General features: G+C 41.9%; 2 protein-coding genes and 1 long non-coding RNA gene across 6 annotated transcripts; 2 read left to right on the forward strand and 1 right to left on the reverse strand.

Moving 5' to 3' along the window:
- The first annotated feature begins 485 nt into the window (after nucleotides 1–485).
- Nucleotides 486–8,664, forward strand: cidec (cell death inducing DFFA like effector c). Of its 3 annotated transcripts, XM_064305467.1 has the most exons (7): nucleotides 3,683–3,798; nucleotides 4,176–4,206; nucleotides 4,446–4,523; nucleotides 4,628–4,781; nucleotides 5,608–5,757; nucleotides 6,967–7,157; nucleotides 7,969–8,664. In XM_064305467.1, exons 2-7 carry the CDS (start codon nucleotides 4,178–4,180, stop codon nucleotides 8,144–8,146), a joined length of 780 nt encoding a protein of 259 aa, XP_064161537.1. In that variant the 5' UTR covers nucleotides 3,683–3,798; nucleotides 4,176–4,177; the 3' UTR covers nucleotides 8,147–8,664. The 3 variants fall into 3 exon arrangements, with proteins under 3 accessions (XP_064161538.1, XP_064161537.1, XP_064161539.1); XM_064305468.1 differs by lacking the exons at nucleotides 3,683–3,798; nucleotides 4,176–4,206 and adding an exon at nucleotides 486–643; XM_064305469.1 differs by lacking the exon at nucleotides 4,176–4,206 and having other exon boundaries at nucleotides 3,780–3,798.
- A 439-nt stretch (nucleotides 8,665–9,103) lies between these two features.
- LOC135237915 (uncharacterized) lies at nucleotides 9,104–13,323 on the reverse strand. Its single transcript, XR_010324967.1, has 2 exons — nucleotides 13,148–13,323; nucleotides 9,104–9,568 (listed from the first exon to the last, which is right to left on the reverse strand). It is a non-coding gene; the product is annotated as an uncharacterized LOC135237915 (long non-coding RNA).
- On the forward strand, nucleotides 10,650–27,203 carry LOC135237912 (G-protein coupled receptor 22-like). Of its 2 annotated transcripts, none has more exons than XM_064305465.1 (2): nucleotides 10,650–11,015; nucleotides 25,555–27,203. In XM_064305465.1, exon 2 carries the CDS (start codon nucleotides 25,692–25,694, stop codon nucleotides 27,168–27,170), a length of 1,479 nt encoding a protein of 492 aa, XP_064161535.1. In that variant the 5' UTR covers nucleotides 10,650–11,015; nucleotides 25,555–25,691; the 3' UTR covers nucleotides 27,171–27,203. The 2 variants fall into 2 exon arrangements, with proteins under 2 accessions (XP_064161535.1, XP_064161536.1); XM_064305466.1 differs by lacking the exon at nucleotides 10,650–11,015 and adding an exon at nucleotides 13,605–14,780.
- Nucleotides 27,204–27,598: the final 395 nt, after the last annotated feature.

Below are 27,598 nucleotides of genomic sequence, written 5' to 3' on the forward strand. Positions count from 1 at the left end.
TAGTGCTGCAATAGCCAAGCATCTCCTCAGCCCAAGAACGATCACTTCGCATCTTTCTGACCCTGAAGTTTGGCGGCGCAGCAATGTTAGTGAGCAGATGGGTTCACCAAATGAAATCTGTCAAATGCACCGGATTATTTTCATTATTTAGTTAAATGTCCGGTAACACATCAGTTTGTTTTTTTAGACAAAACCACGCAATTTAAATTAATGGGTATTAGTATTAATGAACCAACGTGCTTCTCGGTTTTTGGCATCGCCCAAAAGCTACTGTAATACAGGAATGTTCTTTTATAAATTTACTCTGATTTAGCGAATATTAAAATCGTATTATAGTGGCATACAACTCTGACCAAAATAAGTAGGCTAGACTACTACCTAATGTTTGAGATTTGGATACAACGTTGAGAAAGGGTGTGCACTTAAAGCACATTTTTTGGCTCCGGATTGGGTTTCATCTGTGCGGCCCATTTGACCCTCAGTTTTTGTCAGACCACAGAAACACAGATTTAAATTCAGGCACATGTCATATGACTCGGGTTAATCTCCCCATCCGCAGTGAGCTGTAATTCATGGCGGATGGTGGCCGCCAAGCGCTGTGAGACTGCAAAATTGTGGCGGGTCATCGACACAATTAAACAGAGTAAGTTTTTTTTCGTACATTCCGATAACTGATGGTCGTCCGGATATAGGCTATTACCTATAAACAGATTCACTACGTCAAAGCGTTAAAACTTTTGTTTTCATGCAGCTTTATGTTAACATGACAACTCAAGCAGTCAGTGCCCGGCTCACTCGTGCATTGTATAACACGCTAGTAGGTTATTTGAGCAAACGTTTGCACTTATTTAGTTGAGATGTTGAGTGTTTGTGTTCGCAAAATAAGATACCAAATCTCTCATTTCACAAACCAAAAAATATATAATTTCACCAGGCTGGTCTGGTTGACTTTGCATTGTGTGGGTAGGCTAAGTGATAGCCGGCTACGTCTATAGGCCTACAGGACGTGTCGATATGTTGACACTAGATTCCAAACGAGGTCAATTGAATTGCATTTAAAGTTTCTTGTTTGTTTTGAGAGACTGCACTCCAAGCAGGAATTTTATAGCCGTTTTGGAGAATCTGTGACGATATACATGGTACTGTGGTGGGATGTAATAAGAGAAACGGCAACAGTAACCACAAATTGGAAATATGTATTCAACTGTCAATAGTGTATTACTGCACTGGAATTGTAGTGTTCTCTATGATATGGAATTATGAGAATAGTAGTTTGTTTGGATACTGATGTTTGCCCAGGATATCATTGTGGCTGTAGTTTTCCACTCATCATTCTTAAAACCTAGAACGTGTTTTCGGTTATGGAATGGAATGCACGGCTGTTTCACCGATAACCCTTAAACACTAGCAATTTTTTCATTTAATTTTATTCAATTTATTTGACAGGGACAATGTACAATTTTTAACATAAATTTAAGTAATAGAAGTTTGATGCATTTTACCAGATATAGCTAAGAGCTAATTTTCATCTGCAGTCCCTGGGCAGGTGTACAACAATAAAACTGTCAGGACAATGACAGTATACAAAAGAGTCAGAACAATCACATATAAAACAGTCACAAATAAAACAGTCAAAAAAGTCAGGACAGTCACAGTATACAAAATACACTATACACAATGTGTCCATTTAGTTTACTGTACTTTAAGCATATTAGGTGCATTCCTTCTGTTACTCTGTCTAATTATAATTGTAACCCCTTTCTGTGTGACCTGAAATAGTGATGTAGTAGTTTACGCATCACTCATAATGTTGACAAGAAAATAGTGAATACAGCCCCCCCGTACTGCTACACTCTGCACAGCTGAGTTTACTGACCACTGTATACACTTACAAGGGACACTGCATAAGGGTCCTGCCTATGGGACTTTTTTGTGAAACAGTTAAAAACCCACCACCAAAGCGAAGTAAATCTTTAGTTGTGGTCCCAAACTAAGACTTTGCTTTGGTAGCAGGTTTTTAACTGTTAATGCACTTAAGTATGTATTGCACTGCTGCACTCAGTGGCCCATGTGTTGTGTTGTGTGTGCGACAAAAAAGTGTTTTTTGAGCTTCACTTTTTGCAGATGCAGAGAGTTGGGTTCCTTGTGTCTGTGTGCATGTTTGGAAGTAAAAAAATGATGCATCTTTGTCATGTGGTGTGGTTGTGCCTGCATATTGGAGGTTAAGGATTGTTGGCATGAGAGCACGCTATGGATTGCACGTGTGGGAATGCTAGAGGGTCACAGACAGACTGTGAAATACTTTGGCAGCTTTCTATGTCTTGAGAAACAGACACGACGACAGCAGGAGGCTCCACTGTCTGAGATTTGATTGGCCCTTGATCTGGAGCTGTTCTTTTTTGTAGAGATTTTTATTTACATTAAACTATAAATAGCTCATATAGGCTATAGGTTTATCTGGTATGAATCTGAAGCAGGGTTAAAAAAGTAAGAAAGGTTGATTTTACACAAATGGACTTATCAGAAGGATACATTTATATAGCACCAGCATGCCTCCCCCAAGCTGATGAAATAAGAGAAACAGGTACTGTCTGATATGGGCTCATACACTGAAAACAGGGAAACTCCAAATTAAATGAGGTGGAGGCTAGTAGACAATGTTTTGACTTCAACAACTAACAGAAGATGTAGTAATGCTGAACAGTTAAAAAAAAAATATATCCTCCACTGTTTGAATATGCTTGGTTTTGATTATAGTACAGGGTTAGTCCATTTGAAATTTCCCTGATAAGGGTCATGTTTTCATTTATGTAGCATATTCTCAAGATTTCAGTGTGTTTTACACTGATGATAACGTAAACCACTACAAATATGTAAAACCCATGGCAGCCAGGTTAGAAATTTGGCCGATGCGTCACTGAACCCAGCCCCGTAACAAAGGGAGGCAGGACCTCTGTTTAGTGTCTACCAAAAGACCAATTCAGATATTGAAGAACAGACATGACTAATGCGTGTGGATGGATCCTCAGAGCAGTGCTTCTTAAACGTATAGCTAACAGTAGATGCCAGTAGCATTATACAGGCTTAGTTTGGTCACGTGGATGTGGTCAATTTTATGACTTTGTGCAATACAGGAAGTATAAAGGGCAAGACATCATTCTGAGAGATATTGCACAATATGATGAGAAGTCCGGTGATGTCAATTGTGACATCAGGTTAGCATGACTTTTCATTACTCATCAAACTGCCAGGTAGCAGATAGTTGTTTTAATTTTAGGGGAGATGAACAACTGTTACTTTTGTTTGTTTTTTTAAAGCTCCCCTGCAATAGCATGTCCCCTGCAATAGCATTTATCTCTTGAAAAATTATATACTCTCTGGGTACGTTTGACTACGTATTGGTCATAGCAGGGGTAGTCAGCCTGTTAAAGACCCATCCATCCAGGACTTGCCTTGCTTTCTGCTTTTGAAAATAGTCCAATTCCAACAATCTGCTTTGTTCATAAGAAGTGGAAATCCAGTTTAAATGACTGGTTTAAGAGTCAAGAGAACTGGGAGGGGAGACTTCTGGTGGATGTTGTGCAATATGATGTAGTTCAATGATTTTGGGGTTGGCAAAGAAGGTGTTACTCAATAAAGCTGACTCCACATGGAGCTGACTGAGTAGAACAAAGGTGAAAAGAGGAGTGACGTGCGAGAGGTAGAACTATGAGAGAATCGTAGATCCTAACTCATTTGTTATCCGATCGACCAGTCACAGGAGTTGTGTGTCCAAATAAGAGGGATATACCAAGACAGGTAACCAGTGAGCTCTTATTTTCCGATTCAGTTTTTCAGTTTTATAAGAAGTCAAATGATAAGGGAAGTCTGCCTGTTTTGTGCATTTTTCTGTTGGGGAAATTAGATGAGATGGCTACTCCATATTTAGGAATGTTCAATACTTTTGCTGTTGACTCTTACATGTATGTACAAGCATGGACAAACAGTGTCAAATTCCCTTGGGATTCTAAAAAGATTACGTGCTTGTTCAGTAGAAGTGTGTTGTTGCAGTGCGTGGTTGGAAAGTGTTTTCTACAGTATATGGACAGTGGAGCTAGTACACATTAGGAAAGTTCTGGTTCTTCAGTAGTCTGCCAGACTTAACCAACAGTCTCCCTTTCATTGAAAATATTTAGAAATGGTCAGAAGACGAGATACGACTGAAGGGTAATGTATTGATGCATTATTTTGAGTGTTCAAATCAATGCTGTGATCAGCAAAGCAGTAAGAAAATCAGACCTCACGCTCTGAAAATCACGCTCTGTCAACAGTGCATCGTTGGCGCCCCCTGCTGCCTGCTGGAAGCAATATCCTGAGTGCTGGCATTGCTGTCATACAGTGTGGACGTCAAAAAGCTGAACACTTCTTTCGTTTAAAAAACTGATTACATTTTTTTTTAAATACAGTTCTATTTGCCTGTTCACTGAGAAGATGGAATACGCCAAGAAGTCTCTCAGTCTGCTGTCTCCCACATCCCTCTCCAAGTAAGCTCCTGTTTCCATGGCAAACGCCATCACAATGATTACTATCCGTAACTAATGGATTTAGTTTGTGCTGAGTTCACATTACAGGTGTGTTTTACCCCCAGGTGTGTGACAGCCAGCATGACAGCCAGCGCCTCTATGACCCAGCAGCTTCTCACGGGCCTGACCCCCCGCCTCAGGCCCTTCCGGGTCACCAACGCAGACCGCAGTGTCAGGAAGGGCATCATGGCCGACGGGCTCCAGGATCTGCTAAACAAGGTGGGGTGGTTCCAGACTGCCAAGCCAGATCACCAGGAGGGCTCATTTGCAAAATACTAATCAGAAATCCATATAATAGAAGGCAGGAGGAGTTGTGAACAACCTTTGTGAGACTTGCGTCTGTACACTGATACACGTCTCCTCTGACGGTCACAGAGATTATACTAATGAGTAATGCACTGATTTAACATGCAAACGCAAGCTGACACTCATTGAAATGAGTCACACCTGTGTCACCTTGAATGATCCCAACTCGAATGTGGTGAGGACTAATATCCAGTGTAAATTTAGATGTCAAATGAAAGTGTCAGTATTGACAAACACTCTCTAAATACATGGCTTTGTTCTCTGGTTGAATGGTAGATTACAGGTATTTATGCCTTTTGTCTGTCATTGCACTGCCATCATCAGAGCTGCACTCACTTATTTTATCAACCAGTAAACACGGTTCTGCAGTCAAGGACAAAATAACATCTAAATGATGTTGCCTGACACTGTTACACCTGTGATTGATATGTGCCTTGTGCTTTTTCACTTCCTCCTCCTGGAGCTAATCTCACAAAGAGGGAGAAATATAATAGCAACGTGATATAATTACATGTAATATATGAGCCCATGGTTATACCTCACTTTTTTCCAAACCATCCTGTGTTTTTAATTATTTAATTGAATTGTTCAAATTGTCCTGTTTTGTATCAAGTAGTTGTCATGCTGTACCAAGCATTTCCTGCAATGTGCAATGTAGAAATTCTATTACGAGTGCTACGTAATTGCATTTGAATTATTGATTGATTGAATAAGTGATACCCCCCCCCACACACCCCAGGTGATGGACATGATGCAGGTGTCCTGTGTGAGTGCCCTGGTGCTGGACGAGGACGGGACCGGGGTGGATACAGAGGAGTTCTTTCAGACTCTGCAGGACAACTCTGTCTTTGTGGTGCTGGACAAGGGGCAAAAATGGACACCTCCCAAGGTAAGTGCCTCGGCCATGCCTCCACCACGGTTCCAATGTGAGGAAGGAGTTAGTGAGCCTCAATAAGGCTGTGCCTCTTTCTTCCCTTCAGGACATCTTATACTGAGTATGACCTGCAGGTATAGATTTATAAGAGCAGGTATGAGTACCTACCGCCATTCTGGTGGCTGGCACTGTTTTACTGTTTACTCACACTACTGTTTACTCTGAGTTTGTGTTAATACTACACGACAGATGTTTACAGCATCAAGCTTTCTCCGTTGTTGGGTAGCGAGAGATTGATGACGTAAATGTCCGTTGTGTAGTTTTTAACAATATCTTAAATCTTGTTTAAATAACTTTAAATCAACTGATGCGAAACACATTAATAAAAGAGCAACAAAGAAACAAATATTTCAGAAATCTTGTTTGAACTATTTAATGTTTGGATACTTAGAAATCAATCAATCTGCAATAAGTATTTCAAAATAAGATAAAATAGTTTTAGTTGTGCATGTGTTTTCCACATAAATCATGGAAATAAATGTATGAAATATTTGAAATGATTATTTCAAATATTTCCTAAAAACCTGACCCAGGTTTGTTTCAGACACAACATTTATACAGGCAATTCTAATTGCTGTCTGTCTGCAGAAATTGATTTGCATATGTACTCAATTATGTCAGTAATGACTTTCCGGCACCTTAATTCCATTAAACGGCATGTTTATTCAAATGCTGTTATACTGAGGACAACGCATTAACGTATGCCATTTTCTCTTTCCGTCATTCGTCATCTGTCACTCCCTGATGATTTACCGTGCATTCACTGGCATTCAAATGTATGCTAAACTAAGTCTAGATATAGAGATAATTTGTTAAATAAACTCTAAAACCAGCATTCATCTTTTGTGGTTTACATGTTATAATCTAAATGCATGCCAGCCCACCATTTTTTAAAATTCTGTTGCCTATTTGTACTCTGCCTTCTTATTTTTTTTCCATTTTTTCTGCATGGAGATGTGGCATGCCGTGCACTGTGATCCTCTATCTTTGAGGGGTCGCACTCGCATTCTAACAAAAGGTGTTTCTGAGTGTCCCAATGCCCTCTGCACCACCTACCTGTGAAAGAAAAAAGTATGATATCCATGTTCTTCTGTGGTCCCTATCTCTTATTCTCGCTCTTTCTCTCTCTCGCTCCCCCTCCTTACCTCCTCCTTTCCATTCCAGAATGGTCCCCACTGCGAACACTTCACTGAGCGTCGGCCCCAGCGGAGGAAAGATGTTGCTCGGTTGACCTTTGACCTATACAAGAACAACCCCCAGGATTTCATTGGCTGCCTGAATGTGAAGGCCACACTGTATGGCATGTATTCCGTCTCCTATGACCTGCGCTGCTATGGAGCCAAGAGGCTACTGAAGTGAGTGAACCCGTGGCTGGGGGTGGTTTTGAAGGGGTAGGAGGTCGGCCTGATTTGCTGGTTTGTTAGGCTTGAAGTGGGAGGTTACATAGTTGTATAGGTTATACAGTAACTACAGTGACACTCAGTAAGGAGCATATTTGGGCCTGTCAGGTGACTGGTTCTACGAAACAGTCCTTCTCAGTGCAAAACACTGTCTCTCTGGACAGAATCCACAAAAGGATTGGGATGGTTTTGCACCTCTTAATGTATCACCAGAAGAAAATTATGTACAATTCACAAAGCACCTGCAGTGGGACGAAAGTGCCCTACCAGGGAAATGGCGACACAGTGTGCTATTTCGGCCATGCATATTTAAATTGTGTTATCTACATAAATTTCAGCATCAGAATTATGGATTTCTGTGCAGAATGTAGCTCAATACAGGGCATGTCTGATTGCCATAAATTATTGCAAATTACCACTTGGTTTGTTCAAATGACCTTAAACCTGGTGCAAATACGGGTCTTCTGTATCTTTCAGTTAAGAGTCTGAAATTGTTTGTTATTACACGCTGAGTCCTGCAATACTTAGAAATGAGTGATTATATTATACTGTAATTTATTTTCTGCTGCAATTTATGTACGCTGTTTCATTGTAAAGAACAAATTATTTAAATTTCTTTAAGTAATTTTAAATAGTAAATGATGATAAATCATATAACTTATTAAAAGCAATGAGCTTATAGGAGTGTGTCTTGTCAGTAGTCTTTTCTCCTCTTTGAATTTTTTGCTCCCCCCACCCCACTCTGAACCGATCCCATTTTTTTCAGGGAGGCATTACGATGGACTTTGTTCACCATGCAAGCTACAGGCCATGTTCTGTTGGGCACCTCCTGTTACATGCAGCAGCTGCTGGATGAAGAGGAGAAGGGCGAGATTAGGTCAAAGATGCCTGAAAATATGGCTGATGAAATGCAGTCCATCCAATGGAGGAAGACGGGGGTGTGACCTCTGCTTAAAAATAAAAACACTGGAAAGGGATCGGCTGCCTGCAAGGGAAAGCTGTGTAACCAGGGGCAATGCCATGCCTAAGGGAGGGGAGGTGGAGGGTTACATGATATCACTATTGTGTTATCACCATTAATGTTCCATGACAGGTGCAGGTGTCATGGTAACATCTGCCTACTGTGGGATACAGCACTTTCCTGTTGGCTGTTTTGCAGAGCAAAATGTCTGCCCATGTTTTCCCTGGCATTGAAGCTATCACTTTGCCCTGCATGTTGTTACATGTGTGTGTGTGTGTGTGTGTGTGTGTGCGCATGTCTTGTTTATTGGAGAGAGGTGAGAGGGAGCCTCTACGGTCTAAAAGATGCCACGTCACCCCTTTGTTGGCCGCTTGAACCCAGTCCTCACCCCCAAACTAAAGTTTCAGTTTTACAGGTGCTGAGTGTGTACCACACAGACATCTGCAGTGTCTCTGTCTGTCCCTTTCAATGTTTCCCAGCACTAATAAATGATGAGATGTATCATGCTTGTCATTATTTTTTGGAATGTGTGAAGACATGTATAGACGGAGTCCACTGAAGAGTAGCTGACGTTGATTGTGTAAGGATGAAGATTAGATCAGGACACTACCATTGACTGCTTGTCCTCCACTTGCTGGTATAGGGTGTCTGGACAATTTTATAAGACATGCTGGGCATATAATACCAATGGAGTAATTGACTTTGCCCCTCCGCTTTTATGAAATCCATTGATTTGCTAGGAAGAACCTAAAAAAGTTAAATGCATTATTTAGATTTTTTTGTAAATGTTCCTAAAATTAAGCTTGTTACTTAATATGGAGTTTTTAAATTGGTTTTGTATTCTTCTGCACCCAATAAGATGCATCCTTAGGCTGCTATGGGCATGGCTGAAGAACTTGTCTCAAAAAAAAAAAAACTCCCAAATTAAAACAAGCAAAGATTTTGTCACAAAACAGATTTACTTCTCCACTGATGTTGGTACTGCACTCATGTAGTGGCTTTTAAGGTTCTCAAAGCACTTTACAGTGAAGGAGGTGGGGCCGCTTACCTCAGTCGTGCGTTTTAGTTTTTATTACCCAACTGGAGGGTGTGTGGCAGCCATTTTGTATCTAGATGTTAACCACGCACTGGCTAATGCGCGATTATTCCTGACTGTTCTCTCGCTTAGCATCTAGAGTAGCTCTGCTCACAGTCTCTTGCTGAGGTGGCTGGTATGAGCTCCGAAGGCTGTGCCCAGTGGTTTTCAATGGTGAGGTTAGCTCAGCTAACACTGGTGAAACCTATCAGACCCAAGCTATCCTGATCAATGGCCAGATGCGCAGAGCTGGTGTGCCTCTGGGAAGGTTGTTGCTGCCGCTGCCACCAAAGCTTCTCTCCCCTGCACAGCCCATCTGGCGGCCAATTTCTGGAACATGAAGGACATTTCTCACGCCGTGAGGCCAATGTTGGAAAAAAGTGCCTTGATGTTTAGCCAAGATCACCAGTTTTGCAGGAGGAGCATTACGATGTACCCGTGGGAGGTGGACCAGCTCCCCGGAACCCACAGTGAAAAGCCGCTTCTCGTTGGCTGCCCTGACAGATACCGTTCCTCCTTTTGTGTCTGGCAGACAGGATTGTATGAGAACTTGTAAGTGTGTTGCCAAGCTTATTCTTAGCCTACATCTGTTTACACACATCTATTCATTTCTAAGGCTTCTTTTTTGTTTCTAATAATACTGCCCTTGCTTTTTCTTAACTTATTTTCTTTCTTACACATGCTACAGTAACAGCCCAAATTAACTATATGCCACATTTGATGGGTTTTCAGTACAATACATTATTTCTGTGCCCTAGTCACTCTGTGAACGTTTTGACATAGTTGATGCTGCTGCAAGTAAAGGTAAAAGTGGAGGGAGTCTAAGGAAGATCACGCCACGCGATCAAATATTCATCAGTTCTGTGGACCCTGGAAAAATGGAATAAAAGCTCTTACGTTGCTCATGGTTGACTCTCAGCCTGGCATTATACGAGTGCGTACGTACGTGCGTGAGCGTTTTGGGAGTAGACGATAGGCTTTGTGATAATACGATTTGGGACTCCTGCGTGCCTTATTTCAGGTGGGGTTAAAAGTGGCTTTATGAAGATGAGTATACGTCGCCAAACAGCCATCCTGTCACAGGCTGAGCCAGAATTATTATAAACTTATACATTAGGCCTATTACCCTGTGTACTGATTTAAATTTTCTGTCGAAACCATGAATGTATTCTACATTTGTTTAAGATTTGCCATCTCCCATTCACGGAAATAGTTCGTATTAAATGAATGAACAGGAATTATATAAATTCAACCCGCTCTCACACGTTCACCCTTGAGGTGTCTCAATCGTCCTTGCATCGCTTCCCACTTCCCTTTATCTCCCTCCTACTCAAATGCTCAATTCCCCCCCGTGCGACACCCCCACCTTCGCTGCCTGCAGATAGTTTCCGTATTGGACGAGGGAAGGAGAACCGAGCTTTTTCTTCACGGGGTAGTGTTGGGCTACCCGCTGCAGTGCATGTGTTATCATTTCACACAAGTGATGTATGTTGGTTGCGTGACTGTATTTAATTCGATTGGAACAGCTATGTGCACGCTAAATTACATAACAAATTAAGCCTGCATTGCAATAAAATAAAAACAAGTGTTTATTTCTCTTCGCTCCTTCAAAGCTTCTACGTATTTTCGAATCTATTGGAGACCTTATTCTGGTCACGGCGCATACTACCAGACAGCTGTCCTGAAATTTACTATTGCGCGAATCCTGCACGCGACGAAGGACAAGCGGACACCTGCAGTAGAATGTAGCGGGAATTCCCCGTCACTGGTGCAAGAGGTGAGTTTCAGTGCACGTCTCTGTCACCAATAACGCTTTGAATCAGACAGCATGATTTAATCCAGGCTATATATTAAATTATAAATGATGGGGATTATGGTGCGATATTTTTCCATACATTGTGCTTTACTAGTACAGTGGTCGTTTGTGTAATTAGCGCCTTTAATTTGATGCTTTTCCATAAATACTATAGTACTGTATCAGAATGCACACCAGTCTCAAGCGCAGTGTTAAAAAGTGAATGGCCATACATGCATGTCACTATCAAGCCGGTAAAAATCTGCAGCAGCGTATATATTTACATACCTGCTAGCTGCATAGTGGACACAATGGTTCATGGACGTTTGAGAAAATCAGTACTTTAATTGTTGTACTACGTAGTTTACCTTCAACAGACCGCCTTAACATTATTGTAATGTTCATAGCAGTGTATAGTCGGCTATTCTGCGATTGGTCCCATCTAAAGCAATTATTAATATTGTGTCAACAGCTATATTGGCTCTGGACAACCTGCGGAAAACGTGTGGAAAACAGAACGTGAATTGTTGGGTTACCAATTCTATTTTATTTTACAACTAATTGATAATGTTTGTGGAACGATTAATTCTGTGATATGGTATGAGCTACAGTCAGACATATTTTTCCCTTTGAACTTCCTCCATACACGAAACAAACAAAAAGAATATAATTAAAAAAATTAATTAATAAATACGCCGCTTCTGTGTGCATGGACAGCTTAATAATGATTATTTTGTCGTGCGATAAAAACGCGTGCAGAGAGATATTGCAATTATGTGAATGACTTTTGTGTTGTGTTGTCTACGGATGCACGCTGTTTGCACTGTGAGCTGCTGATAACGGCTTAGAGGCTGCACTAGTTGTCGCTTGATTCTCCCTTGGGACTCCCTACTGTGGATCCCAAGACAAGACTTCCAAAACATCTTCTGCAAAGACCAACAGGGAGGATGCGGTAATGTGTGGAGGGAGGGAGGAAGGGAGGGAGGGAGAGATAGAGAGAGAGAGAGAGAGAGAGAGAGAGAAGGGGATTTATACAACAGTTATTTTTACATTACAAATCTTTTTGTTGCAGTGTAGGGCATGGAAAGCCAGCTATTTTCTTTAACACAGTACATGGCGATGAGCAGATTCACAACAATGGACGTAATGGGAAGTGTCCAATCATAGTGGAAAGAGTACACTGAGAATTAAAATGAGGTGCTTTCAATGCTTTCAATGTATAAAAAAATTGTTAACATCAAAATGACTACGCACTTATAGATGTGTTTGATATTGCATCTCAATGCATTATTTTATATTTCTCTCAAGTTGCCACCAAGCAAACTAAATAATTTGACTTCTCTAATACAATTAGCATAATTTTATAGAATTTTGGCCACTTGTGGTTCAATGAAAATAGATGATGGAGAATGAAGAAAGTCAAAGATGAAAAAGGAGGGAGGTGGTGAGCAGAAGGATACCAGATGGAAGTATGAAAATAAGAGTTGAAGAGGAGAGGAGAAAAGAGAAACATAACAGAAACAAGCTGAGAAGTGAAGTAGTGAGAGCACTAACATTCAGATTTTAATGAAAAGCTAGCCACAATTTTAGTCTTCCCTCAAAGAGAGTGAGTTCCTTTTGTGATGGCTCTGATAGCAAGCACAAGGCACCCTCTTGACCGGAGGAAACATATTCCGCAGCAACGTTTTGTTTGAGTACCACCTTGTGCAGGGAGTACTCTTCACCAGGTTCACCTTGCAGGGCATAAGTGTGATTAATTGTGTTCAAATTGCCTCCTTTTGCAGATAGGGGACTTCCAATATTTAAATTGAACAGCTACCAATCCTTCCTTTTGGATGGCTCTCTGGTGAATATGCCCACTGGCTATTCTAGCATCCCTGGTGTTTCTATAAAAACACTCTGATAAATTATTAAAAGTTACACTGCATCTTGACAACTTAGTACACAAACAAAACCATGCATCTCAGTTAAGGCTGTAGCAGGCAACCTAATCACACAGTGAATCAGTTATTTTTTATTTAGTTTTTTGCTCTGAATATCTTTTTTAAAATGTGCGAGTTAATGTGTGAGCATAGCTGATTTATATGATATTACATATTTGTACTTTGACTCACATTGTCACTGTGGCAGGGCCCCATATGGTAGTCACTGACTCATAGTTGTGGACCAGTGGTTCTGAGACCCCTACATAAGAAGAGGTATTTTAACTGATCAAAGTAAAGTCTGAGGTGAATCAGTAGGCTCCTAATCAGGCTGATGAACACTTAAGTAATTTAATCTTCTTTTTTTTTTTTTTTTTGCTGAACTTATTAACCATGCAGGTTTGGCTCGTTGTTTGCTTTGTCATTAAATTCTTCATTATCTTTCAAACGGTTAGTTTTAGGGGGCCATGTGTCCACACTTTCACCAATTATGGGCCTTCAGCCTATTGATTCTTTAATTTTGTCAGTTAAATTATCTTGTTTTCTCTTTTTATGAAATTGTTTGCAATGTGATCATGGGACGTTAATACATGGCATGCATAGCTATTTCTGACATAATGCGGTTTAAGAAGTAAATAATCCCTCTAAGCACAAAAAATGCATAATTAAGAAAAATGAACAGCTTGTTAAAATTCTGGGATTGCAATTGGGGTTGGAATGAAAACCAGTATACACAGGGGAGCCCAGGAGCGAGGTTGGGAACCACTACTCTTATGCCTTATTCACCTAGATGGGAATATTATCTTTTGTATCGCTATGCATCAGAGGCATTTATTTGCTTGCAGTCATTATCAATGCTTTTCAGTGCTGCTGTGTGGGTAGCTAGTTTTAGTGACTGTGGGGAAAAGACAATTTGACAAGTTTTGTAGTACAGTATCCTCATTAGTAAAGCTCCTTATTTTACAACACAATACTGAGCTGACCAGGTCCATATTGTGATGTTGGATTGGTTGCTAATAATTACCAATGGTCAGTTACATCTCTGATGAATCATGTAGGTAGGTGGAGTGGCAAAGAAGTCCATGAAATAGAGATAGATCTTCTAGGGTAGTGGCTCCCAACCTTGATCCTGTGCATGCAGGATTTTGTTCCAACCATAGTTGCAATCTCATAATTTTAACAAGCTGTACATGTTTCTTATTTATCTGCTTTTTAAGTCTAGGGGCATTACTTACCCTCTTAAGCAACATTATGTCAGAAATAGTTAAGCATTCCATGAAGAATCGCAGACTGATGTTCATGTTGTGCTTATTATGCTGCATTGCAAACAGTTACATAAAAAGAGGTAACAAAATTGTTTAACTGATCAAATTAAAGACTGAGGTGAATCAATAAGGCTCCTAATTAGTGAAAGTGAGGACATATGAGCACTAAAATCAACAATTTGCAATAAGGAACCACATCTGCATTGTTTTTATAAGTTTAAGGAAAAAATTCTGAATGAACTGAAACACATCTGTTGAACTGCCTAATTGGGAGCCCATTGATTCAAATAAATAAATAATTCCTCTAAGCATGAAAAGCACCTAATTAAGAAAAATCCTTGCATCCCTGGTTGGAACAAAAACCAGCATACACAGCGGGTCCCCAGGACCAAGATTAGCCACTGTTCTAGGGTTCAAGATTAGTAAGTAGTAAGAGCTGGATCTAAAGAGCTGGGGTGCTCACTGTCCACCAGGGGGTGCTTATTCAGCAAGAGAATTCTCATCTCCAGGTGCCTGTCAGGAGAAAGAAGCAAGTACTTTTAACTCAAGAGAAATTGTGGGTAATGAAACCATTTGCATGTGTATGCCAGACTGCCTTGTGTATGTCAGAAGAGGATGTAAAGCAGGGCTGCATGCTTTGGCTTTTTAAAGCCTAATTGCCTGCAATATTACTGCTGTGTTTCAAACTGGCATATGGAATTGAAAGGCCACCTGGCATTTAGCCTCTTTTAGATTTTTTCCTCTAAAATTTTGTCTGTGTCAACTAATATAAATATCTCATCTCATTCATCAGCAGAGATTAAGGTACTTGAGTTTCCATAGTGACTACTTTGATGTTTTCAGATTTTTCCAAACTGTGTGTTATTGAAGGCACTAGCATTCATCATAGCATCATATGTTCTTATGTAACATCATAACTTATGCCACAGATGATGTCACATTGGTTTGGTACTGTGAAATCAGCATGGCAATGCTAATATAAAACTAATACACTGGTTTCTGATGGAACATTGATTTGAGGCAACTGCACTGACTGATGTAATAGAGACTCTCTTGCATATTGTTGCAATCTTACATTGTTTTTTTCATCATAGCTTGTTGGATACAATGCTTCCACTTTAATATTATGCTGTTGTGTTCCTGTTGAGTGCTGGAACATTTTTATGTGCTGAAATTCTCTTTTGAGAGACGGAGAATGCAAGAGAGAGAAAGAGAGTGAGAGTTAAAGAGAGGAAAAGAGCGCGAGAGAGAACAAGGTGATTGATGAGTAGGAGGGACAAGGGTGCAGAAGGCTGTAATCGCTGGAGGGGAATATTTCTCCCTCCTGTTTACTCCTGCCATCCATCTCTCCTCTGACAGTTTTCCAGCTCTGTGTTCTCTCTTCCTTCCTCTCCTCCATCATTTCTCTCTGTCAGCTATGTCTCCCTCTTCTGCTTCTTGCTTTCCATCTTCTCTCAGATACTCTGGATTATCTGTCTCTCATTTAGCTATTTTATGTCTTGTTCCTTGTTTCTTTTTTTGTTTCCTTTTCTCTCCCATAGAGCTCTCGTAGGTTTCCCATAGTTCCTTGCAGTGACATGCCATTTTCCCCATAAGTGGTTTGGTTTCAGTTTACAGCTCAGGTGTGTAACATTGTAACTCTAGGCTGTGCATAGAAATGAAGGGTAGAGTAGCAATTGCTCTAGAAAAAGAGAGAAATCTCTATTAGGATGTAATTTTCAGGGATTGCATTACTCTGTGACTTTCCTTTTAATGTATATTTTTTGTGTGTACTGATGTAGCCCATAGCTCTCACACAGCATGCCAGAGAAGGGTGTCAGGCTGCACACACGCTCTCTGCAGTCAAATCAGTTTCCCTTGTGGGCTGAATGGGGTGGAGATGAACAAATGCATCCTCTGTTGCATAACACTCTGGAAAGGAGACAAGATTTAAAATAGCTTTCGCACGTTTCTACTAATCACTTCTCATTTATTTTCAGCTATGATATGACATTATGTTTTATTGAAAAGATGCAAGACTTCCATAGAAGTCATCAACTTGCAGTTAGAATAAAAATGCAGTTCAGAATTTAAACAATTGTTCTGCGTATGATTTCAGTAGGGTAAGTCAATATCATGAATTGTGAATTGTTACCTTTATACACTTTTGTGGCCTTCTCACATCAGAAGTTCATCCGTGTCTATTCCTTCCAACCCCACAACTAGCTCATTTTGCTGGGATTTTTCCGCCTGTTGTTCTATCAGTGTTAATATTATTTCCTTAGTGGGACCACCACTTGTGTCCTTTGCCCTCATAAAGTTTTTCTTTTGTATGCCACCTGACATCATGCCATCTTTTCTTTCATCCTCTACAGATCGTTTTTATATATATAGCTCAGGAGGTAAGAGCGGTTGTCTGGCAGTCGGAGTGTTGTCGGTTCGATCCCCCGCCCTGTGCATGTCGAAATGTCCCTGAGCAAGTCACCTAACCCCTAATTGCTCCCAACGAGCTGATTGGTACCTTGCATGGCAGCCTTTCACTGTTGGTGTGTGAGTGTGTGTGTGAATGGGTGAATGAGAGGCATCAATTGTAAAGCGCTTTGGATAAAAGCGCTATATAAATGCAGTCCATTTACCATATGGAATTCATTGGTATGAATTCATTCTGTAAGTGATGTCACTCCAAATTTTTGTCCTCTCCATTGGTGTTGTATTCCTATGCTTTAATATGCCAACCAGTGTTGTGAAGCTGTACCTCATTGACCATTCGGGCAGTGTTGGTATAAATGTAACAGTTTTTGGATTTTGCTCATTTACTCAGAAAATATGTAGGCTAGAGCTATGAAATTTTACTTCAAACAGCTCTGTCATATCAGAGGTCATTATCCGTTTCAATTACGTTCATAACGTAATCGAGTCATATTCAATTTATACAAAAGTACAAGCAGTCTGATGTAATATTCATACGACCTAGTCAGTATAACTGGAATAATTGTAACAGTAAATGAGAATGTCCTATAATATGGATATGGAGGTTTTTTCTGCGCATACTAATGGTAATCAAGGAGACATTTCCAATTCTAATGTGAGACCAGCCACATCCTGAGATTATGAAGCATGGGGCTTCATTTATGAAAAAAGACGTGCACAAACATTGACGCATAAGCAGCGCCGTAGCTTACCTTGAAGTGAGTCCAAATCGATGAGGAAATCTGTTTTTGTTTCTTAACACCCAAGTAAGCTTTTTCAAAGCAAATAGCTTACTATACAGACCAATCTGGTGTCTGCTTATTTTAAATGCATGTGACCAGGTGGCTGTTTCTTTTCCATTATCTTTTCCATAATTTCTTGGAGCACCCAGAAGATGATGCTATGTCAACATAGCAAGCAAATTAACTGAAACCATTTAACATTAAACACTGAACTAACTTAAGTCAAACACGTAGATGAGTACAATTAATTTATTTAACAAATACTAAACACAATTTAAAATGCTTTAGGTCTTCCCAAAAGGACGCTACATGTAGATGGTTTTCAACACCATCTATTGTCCCTAATCTCCAAATCTAAAGGCCTTTCCATGACCTCCCTGGGTACCAACCCTCTTGTTTTCTCATTAGATGGCATTCCGTAAACATATAACAGTAAAAAAGCATGTTATTTGTTATAGGAACTTAGACGTGGCATAATTGTAACAGCTGTTACCTTTATACAGACATCATGTCTTTTTGGTCACCTAGCAAACTATTCCCACTAAAATTGACTCAGAAAACCATACTAACTTTTCAAGGACAGATGACTGCTTAAAAATATGTATGATTTAATTTATTGTATTAATTTAATTTATTTAAAAAGAATGCCTTATATCTGAAATTTATGTCTTGAACAGGTTTGTACTGATCTTGTTCATAAACATTTTTTTTAAAGAAATCCCACCAAGGTTGTGAAATTGCTCCATTATTTTGGCACTCGGGAGAGGACTAAACTGTTTGTGTACAAACCTGAAATGGCTACTGTAGCCAATTTTGCATTTATAATGTGTTACATTTATACCGACTCTCCCCTTCCTATTTACTGTTATCTGATTTAAGTTATCTTTTTCTTTAGCTTCCCTCGCTACTTGTGCCTGATTGCTCTGTATCCATTTCATAGCTCCTTGCATGCCATATTGTTTCTGAATCAATTTATGTCTGGCTACCACAAAATTGTGAATGAGAGCGTTTAATTTATTTGATTAGTAAATAGAACGAGTCGTGGTAAATCGGTTGTTAATGTGTTGGTATTTGCGGCAGCAACAGAGCCGCAATATTGTGATTGTTTTTACGCTGCGACTATTTCCTAAATCCGATTGCAAGATTTAAGTCCTTTGTGCTCTCCTTTTGTACTTTTTTTGTAATCATGTAATTTCCCCCTGTCTCAAACTCAGATTGAAATAGAGTTCATTTGCTTGGCAGATATGAAACATAATATTGCAATTTTATATTCTGGATGTGTATACAGAACAATATACAAAACAAAATAATTAATGACATGAGTCGCTCTCTCCCTCCGTAATTGTGTGATTGAAAACCAGGAATAGCACATTTGTATTGTTATTGTTAAGGGATGTTTACTCAGTGTTCCCTAAACTGTACAAACCGTAAACAAATTGGGCTGAAAGGCTAATTTTATCATGTTGATAGGCACTTGGAATTAACAATGGCAGTTTATATTTTGGGGAGATATCCATTCTAAATTGCTCATGTTTGGAGCATGGCAAAAAAATGAATCTGTTTTCAACTCCCAAACCAGAGGGTATCTTAACCGTCTTGCAGACCGGACTAGGAATGAAGCTGGCCTTTGTCTCTCACTATTGTTTCTCCTCATTCCTCTCGCCTAACACATCCTTCTCTGCATTAGCTGAGGTTCTCTCACAGTGATCAACTTCTTGTTATTTTGGCTGGAAAAAAGTCATGCATGCCAGTAAATATCTTATATTGACAAATCCCAGTATTTCATGCTTTCATTTTCTGTGATGTGCTATATGGTCGTGCAAATGATTCCTTTTAGACAGAATTGACATTTTTAATTGATTAAATTATCGGATGAGAGATGAAACAGCTGAGTTATAATTACTAAAAGCGTTAACATCTGGCCATTAAAACTTAATCATTTGTGGTGAACTAGATTTTAAAAAAGCATATTTGGAAGAACTTAACCACATTTTCACAACTGTCCTTCTTTTCCACTCTATAAAAACAGAAAAATAGTGACTATTTGGGTGAAGAAAACAGATAATATGGTAATTCTATATAAATTTAAAACTGTGTAGAGGTGGATATCTCATGCTGCATATTTAGATGCTTGCTGCAGTGTCAAGGGATTTGTGGGCTGTGCGCTGAGCATAGGCGAGCTGTGATCTGACTTCTGTTCTAAAAGTTTAGTGAGAGACAAAAGAACATAAGAGTAATCTGTGCTTCAATAGCGTTACTGGTTTTCATAATTTTTGAGTTGAACTGTTGTTTTTATTGAGCAATTACCAATACTGATACGCGTCATGGTGTCAGAAGACAGCTTTTAAATTGGAATGGGTGTGGCCTGAAAGAGGTAAAAAGAAGGAATTTTTGAGGGTGAGTTTTAAGTGGGAGTGAGTGGGAGCTAAGAGAGGGAGAGAAGAGGTGAGACATTTTGTTTTCCTGTCTAGGTCTGGCTGGTATCTGCTGCTGCTGATGAGGCTATTAATGGCTTGGAATGAATTCAGTGAGAAATTAAGACTCTGATTGATTACCCCAGTGCAGACATCACCAATAGCCAGTGCAGTCATGAATCCATGCTCTCTCCTAATTGACTCTTACTTTACAGACTATTTTATACCTTCGCTCTCTGCTCACTGACTCTCTTCCCATTTTCCTTTCGTCTGCACCCATCCTTACTTAACTTTAGATTTTATTTAGTTACATTTAGATTGCTCTGTGGTTGGCAGCAGATACAATCCTATAACTTTATATATTATACGAAAGATGTATATGTATATTCATAAGTGTGTGTGTGTGTCTGTATGTATGGGTGTGTGCATGCGTGTGTGTGGGGGTGCCTGTGTGTGTGCAAGTGTGTGTGTGTGTGTGTGTACTTATTTACATGCATATGGTGACAGAGCGACAGCTGAGCCAATGCTAAATAATTCTTTGAATAGAAATGAAATCTTTGTTCATGGAGTCTGCTGTGTCCTGCATTTTCAGGGTGGTCCCTTGGGAAAAGCTTTCATTTTGTAACATTGCGCCTCCTACGGGAAGGCATCTTCTACAGAAAGATATCAGTTACAATGCATCTTGTTGAAGGCATCCATTTTTTAAAATTAGGCTTGCGTGTTTTCAGCCAGATTCTCACTTTGCAGATTAGCTGAGTGTGGGCAGTCCCATAGTGAATAAATATACTAGTTTTGTATATATTCATGTATATGTATATCTCACTTGTCTGTAACTGAAAGAGCAAGAATCTCTAGATTTGAGTGCTTGGGAACAGCTACTTATGGCTAAGCTGAATTAGTTGAAGGCTTCCTACCTTGCCTCAGTTATATTTAATTAATCTACATCAACGGTGGATGAATAGAAACACAGCTCACCTCAGTTAAAGCTAACCTACAGCTAAGGTAGGTCAGGACAAATGTATCGCACAGCATCACAGGCATGGATAACCTACAGCAAAGTCAGGTCAGTGGAAGTGCAGCTTGTGTGTTTTCATGCCTGTCTCATCGTTTCCCAGTGATTGTGGTGCTGATATGAGGGGCACGACAGGGTGTCTTCATTAATCTCTGTGGTAGCTGGAAGTGATTAAAGCAGATTCGCAGTCTTCACCTGAGACCACGGGGCTCCCCGGTGAGCCATCTCCGCTAACGAGGGAGTTAATTAAGGGCTGCACATTAGGCTGGATTTACCTTGATTTCACACTGCAGCAGGTAGTGGCATTTCTGTCCTCTTTGGGGTGTGTGTTTGCCTTATATGGGGGAGCAGGACACAGAAGAGTCTGTGCCTTTGTTTTGGACAGGGACTGTAAGAAACACTTATATCACCATATGTATTGCTGTGTACATGTCTATGTAAGTTTTTGTGTGCATGACAGGCAAAATCATTGCTTTGCCTCTTGCTTTACTTGTACAGCCACATGGTAGTTGTTAACATACTGACACTTATTAACATATACTGTCTGGGTAAAAATAAAATGTCACAGACACAAAAAGTATGCAGGGCAGGTACTATAGGTCAACTTAGTATTGGAGAGTCAGACGTATGCTTTTTCATGTCTGACCTGTGTGTGTGCATGTATGTGTGTGTGGTGGCGTGCATGTGTGTGGTGTGTGTTGCGTGGCAGCTGCGTGGTGCGTGTGTGTGTGTGTGTGTGTTTGTGTGTGCGCGTGCATGCGTGTGCGTGTGCGTGTGCGTGTGTGTGTGTGTGTGTGTGTGAGGTTGGGTATGTTTACCTGTGGAAAAGTGCAGTGGGAATGGTTAAAGCTGCCCCCTCCCTGCTGTCTTTTCTCATTTACTTTACCAGGGATTTCAAATTCAATTTTGACAACAGCAGGCAGCCAGAACACATCAATCACAGGAAACACACTGTTCAAACTGCTCTTTCTACATGGAAAGAAGGGCGTCTACCTTTTAGTTGATGTTTATTAATTGCCCCTCTTTAAATAGCATAGCTTTCTTTTTTTCTTTGTCTCCTTCCTCTGAGACTTGCAACATTTAGCTTTAGTCATGTAGTCGTAGAAAAGAATAGTATGTGAGCAACCCCTTCTAATTAGTGGTTTTGGCTATTTCAGCCACAACCATCGCTTACAGGTCCATAAAATCAAGCATACAGCCATGCAATCTCCATTGACAAACACTGGCAGTAGAATGGGTTGTACTGAAGAGAAATGTAGTGTATTACCATACTTCTCACAAGGAGTGAGAAGATGTCGCTCTGCCTCAACAACCTGAAGCTGGTGGTGTGAGAATTGCCTGGACTCTCATGGTGGCCAGATGTTCCTGTGAAAGCGGGTCTCAATGGCCTGCTCACTTTTTTTAAATTTTCATTTCATGGTTTTGCCTTCATGTGTTTTAAGTTCCACTGTTGCTTTTCTGATTACTAGTGCTTATTTTCTGCAAGCACTTTGGTTTATCTGTACTGTGCTGCCAAAATCTACCTTCCTCTCTCTGTCGTTGCTTGAATTTTTGTATTTATACAATTTATACTTTTACAGATAACACAAAGGTGACTTTACAAAATTCACCAAAACATCGTCTTTGAGTAACAAAGTGAATTTATCAAGAATTCTCTTCATAAAATAAATCTCTCCCTTTCTTTCTCTGCCTTTCCATCTATTTATTTTTATATCTCTTTCCTTCCCCATTTCCCTGTTCTTATCACTCTTTCTTCCAGAAGTTATCTATCTTTCTCCTTTCGCTATCTTCATACAGTTTGCTTTCTTTTTTCTTCACCCCTCCTTTCCTCTCCCTTTAACTCTCCTTTCTCTCTTCTCTTTAAATTAGTTCTTATTTATCTTCTCATATTCTTCCATGCCTTATAAAAGGTAGTACTTGTGAATTAATACTGAAGTATCCAAACATATAGCATGTTATTTTACATGTATGCAGTTATTACATATATATGGATTGTAAATTATTGCCATGTTCAATCATGCCTTGTAGAATATCTTATTTGTATTACATTTGTATCGACATATTTAATATGTTTGCATGTTGAACATTTCATTACTACTTTTTAGCTTATGCTATCAACAGTAAAATAATATCAATGAAACTAGACATTTGTCTAACTGCAAAGTAGCCTAGTTGCTATAGCAAGAACAGAAGAAATAGTTAATCTTTCACCAAAATATTTTGTTTTCTGAATACAGATTATGAATTAATGGTATAAGCAAAGCATATAAAGGGCTGTGATTACTGAAATAATGTTTTTAAAATGTGGGTTCTTAACAGTATATTGAAGAACTTTGTGATTAGAGGAGAATGCAATGTAAATTAGCAGAGTGGGGAGGCAGTTATTTTAATTTAGTACCTGGAGACCTAGACTGACACTGGATGACGCACAGACTGTCCGAACATCGAGTGATTAGCAAACACTAATGTGTCTGATCTATTCTGAAGCATAAGCCAAGTGGCACGAGTGGCTCACTCGCTTGCTTAGTGACTGGCACACATTGCGGAACCACTGACCAACAGACTCACACGTTACTCACACTTTGACTCAATAGTCAATGCTTTACCTGTGCCTTTGTTGTTGGTGCCTGTTTAGCTGTGTCCTTTTCGTTGTGTAGCAGTGTGTTTGTATCCTGGAGGCTGTGTAGTGTTTTTTGTGTCAGCTGGTAGATAGTGTAAAGTCATGTTTGTATCTGTGCAGTGATTAACACTTGATTTTGATTAGTCATGTCTTCATAACTGTGTTGTGTTCTGTGTATAAGCTGTGTCTTCACGGTTCTGTTGTGGTTTTTGTGTCTGCTGTGTCTGTGCCATGCGGCGGTTGAAATGTCGGCTGTGTCCTGATAGTGCTATGAGGAGTTAATGATCTCATCATTTTAGCACAGTGCCTGCGCACGCCAGCAAACTGACCTGCTGATAATTAAATTTAGTTAATCATCTGGAGAGCACTAAAGTCGCTCAGAGGTGCGCTGAGCAGAATTCTCATTGCACTCCTGTCCCTATCTCTTCTGCGCTGTGATAGGACTGTAGCCACTGTCAGTTATCTATGATTGCCATTATGACATTGATTAAGGGGTGGCTGGCAGGCATGTCTGAGTTCCAGAAACTGCACCTCAGACTCATTTGGCTGCTGAGGTTCTCACAGTGGTCCATTTGCATCACACACATTTCTTTTTTGCTGGTTGGGTTCTATTATATAAGCTTGGAGTTCAGAGCTTCGCTTTCTGGTTCTGCAGCAGGTGATTTCGTTCCCCCTTCTGCAGTATATTGCACTGATCTGTGCTCTCACTCCTGCTTTACAGAGACTGCTACCCCTGGCTTCTGCCCAGGAGGGACGGGGGCCAAGTTGTCCCCTGCAGCACTTGCTTTTTCCCCACTTTTCCTCATATTTGAAAAATCGTGCTGTGGTACCAATGGCTTGCCAGTTCTTGCATCTCCATAGGGAAAACTGCTCCTAAAGCTCACACACTCATCTGCCTGCCGGTGACTGTTTTGCACACTTTACGCCACATAGTCGTGTTAGTGCTCATTGGGGGAAAGCTGTTTTCCCGCTGGCAGATTCTTATTATATGTGTCAGGCGATTAGCTCAGCAGTTACCCAAGGAACCCTGGCCAAGTTAATTCTGGTTTACCTGCTTTTTAGAATGGCATTGGTGTTCAATTTTCACCTACCTGCTTACCCGGAAGTCCTGCTAATGACCTTTTAGGCACTACATCATAGTCCTCTGTTAATCATTTGGTCCTGTCACACGCAGCTAGTAATCACTGATATTGGCTTAAAAAAACTGCAAACGGTTATTGTAAGCCAGCAGCAGTATAGTGATTAACAGGGACAATTTCTGGGGATAATATACCTAAGTTGCTTTATTGATGCCAATTCCATCCAAAGATGTAAAAATGATTAAAGTGTAATTACACAGGAAGATGGATTAGTGCCTGGAGCTACCGAGGTCTCTTAGTCAAGAAAACACACATTATCTGATGAAAGTGAGAACACCATATTGGAACCTAAGAATCCATTAGCCTATGGAATAGTTGTAATTGGGATTGTAGTGTAACTGTGGAGATTCTGTATAGTGTGACCTATAGAAAAGATCAGCATTGTACAGAAGTGGTTAGAAAAGCAGTGTAGTGTAATGGTCTGAGTGGTCTCCTGTAAAAGTTGCGTGCAAAACCATGGGAGTGATTCCATCCTGCTAATAATGCCGCACCCAACCCACAGGTTTTATCAGGGATGCCATGCTTCACACGCATCTGCATATATGAATAGGTTTTCCAACTTCCCACACCACACATCTCTACACACCTTACAAGGCCAGCCTCACCTACTGTACCAGTGAACCAACAGTATTGTTTCTCAGCCTTCAGAGATATATGCTTACATCCCTTGCCTTGATCTTGTCCTCCTTCTAGTTCAACAGTAATTAATTTTTCGGCCTTCTTCTGCCTGGGTGTTCATGAATAAAAGTGTTGTGCTTTTGTCAGGAAAGAAAAAAGTAGAAAAATATCTTAACTCAGTGACCTCAGCAGATTCTAACCTTCTCTCTATCTCCCTTGTGTGGGCCTCTCACATTCTCTGACACTTTCTCTGTCTCTTTGTCCTCCCCCACTCACTTTCACTTTCAGCTCCTCGTTCTCAATATCTCCCTCTCTGTCTCTGTTCTCTCTGTGTCTGCAGAGCCATCAAAGACCTGTCCGACATCTCACCTCACAGGTCCTGCAGCTTGTAAGCTGGAGAAGGCGTGGACATGGGAGCAGACCATGGGGGGGTGTGACGGTAAGGGTTGCTATGCATGAGGAAAACCAGAGGGTGCCATGGAGACAGACAGCTTCAGCCATCGCCTGGAGACCAGTGATGGGGCAGGCGGGGCAGAGGTGGGAGCTGGCCTAGGGGGGCTGGGGGTCCCAGATGGAGCAGGCACGGACTCTGGGTGGTACCTGCCATACCCAATCAGCTTCCAGGTGTCCCTGACCAGCTTCCTCATGCTGGAGCTGGTGCTGGGCTTCAGCAGTAACCTGACCGTGCTGGTGCTCTACTGCGCCCAGTCCAACCTGGTCGACTCGGTCAGCAACATGGTGACGGTCAACCTGCACGTGCTGGACATCATCGTGTGCGTGCTGTGCCTGCCGCTGACCGTGGTCATCATCCTGCTGCCCGTCAACCGCAACCTGGCGCTGCTGTGCTGCTTCCACGAGGCCTGCGTCACCTTCAGCAGCATCGCCACCGCCGTCAACGTGCTGGTGATCAGCGTGGACCGTTACGACATCTCGGTGCGGCCAGCCAACCGGCTGCTGACCCCGCGGCGCGCCGCGCTGCTGTTGGCCGCCGTCTGGGCCATCTCATTGGCTGTCTTCTTCATCCCGTTCCTGGAGGTGGAGTTCTTCTCCGGGCTGGAGGGGGGGCCGGGCGACCCCTCCCTGGCGGCCGTATGGCGCAACCGGACGCTGTTGTGTGTGGGGGGGCAGGGCGACCTCACGGGGCTCCCCATGTACTACCACCTGCTCCTGCAGGTGCCTGCCTTCTTCACGGCCGTGGTGGTCATGCTGTTCACCTACTCCAAGATCCTGCGGGCCCTCAACATCCGCATCGGCTCCCACCTGAAGAAGGGCCCGCGCTTCAAGGGCCAGGGCTGCAGGGGGCGCCGCAGGAAGCGCAAAATGAACGGCGCAGGAGCAGCCGGGGAGGAAGGGGAGCTGATCAAACCCCTCTCTCAACCTCCCCTCATCCCCTCGCCCACTCCCACCCCCACCCCCACTGCGACCTCACCCCCACCCTTGTCCTCCGCCCCTCTGATCGCGGCCGACGGCGGCACCGCCCCGGCCCCGCCCCCACCCACGGTGGGGGTCCAGGCGTCGGTGTCGGCCATCATTGCGCTGCGGCGGGCCGTACGGAGGCACCGGGACCGGCGGGAGAGGCAGCGCCGCGTCTTCAAGATGTCGCTCATCATCATCTCCACCTTCCTGGGCTGCTGGGCGCCCATCTCCGTGGCGAACGTGCTGATCCTCAGCCTGGGCCCCAGCGACTGGCTGGTGAGGCTGCGGCTCTGCTTCCTGGCGCTGGCGTACGGCACCACCGTCTTCCACCCGCTGCTCTACGCCTTCGCCCGGCAGAAGCTGCGCCGCGCGCTCCGGAGCAAGGTGAAGAAGCGCGTGGTGTCGCTGCTGCAGGTGGACCCGGCGCCCAGCGGCACCGTCATACACAACTCCTGGGTGGAGCCGCGCAAAGGCCGCAAAGCCCGCCAGGAGGGCAGCGACGGCACGGACCGCTGCCTCACGGAGGCCGTGCGAGAGTGAGGGGGAGAGAGAGAGAGAGAGAGAGAGAGAGAGAGAGAGAGAGAGAGGGGGGGGAGAGGGGGGGAGAGAGAGAGGGAGTGGGTGAGAGAAAGAGAGAGAGAGAGAGAGAGAGAGAGGGGGGGGGAGGGGGAGAGAGAGAGAGGGAGTGGGTGAGAGAGAGAGAGAGAGAGAGAGAGAGAGCTGCCATGCATGTATGTATGTGTGCATGAGAGACAGAGAGAGGTCATTCACTGTTTACAGTTTCACACAGACAAATGGGATGCCCTGGTGTACTGGTTCAAGCCTGCTGTTGTTAAGCTATTCCGCATTGAAACAGATAGAGGTGCTGCCCTCCATTTCCATGGCGATTACTTCCTAAAGCGGAACTCACTGTTTGGCAGTCAATCATACTTGCTCTGTTTAACCTCAGAAACACACACATATTGCTT

The sequence above is a fragment of the Anguilla rostrata genome, chromosome 13 (genome assembly GCF_018555375.3).
Source record: "Anguilla rostrata isolate EN2019 chromosome 13, ASM1855537v3, whole genome shotgun sequence".
In the NCBI taxonomy this organism is placed as follows: Eukaryota; Metazoa; Chordata; class Actinopteri; order Anguilliformes; family Anguillidae; genus Anguilla; species Anguilla rostrata.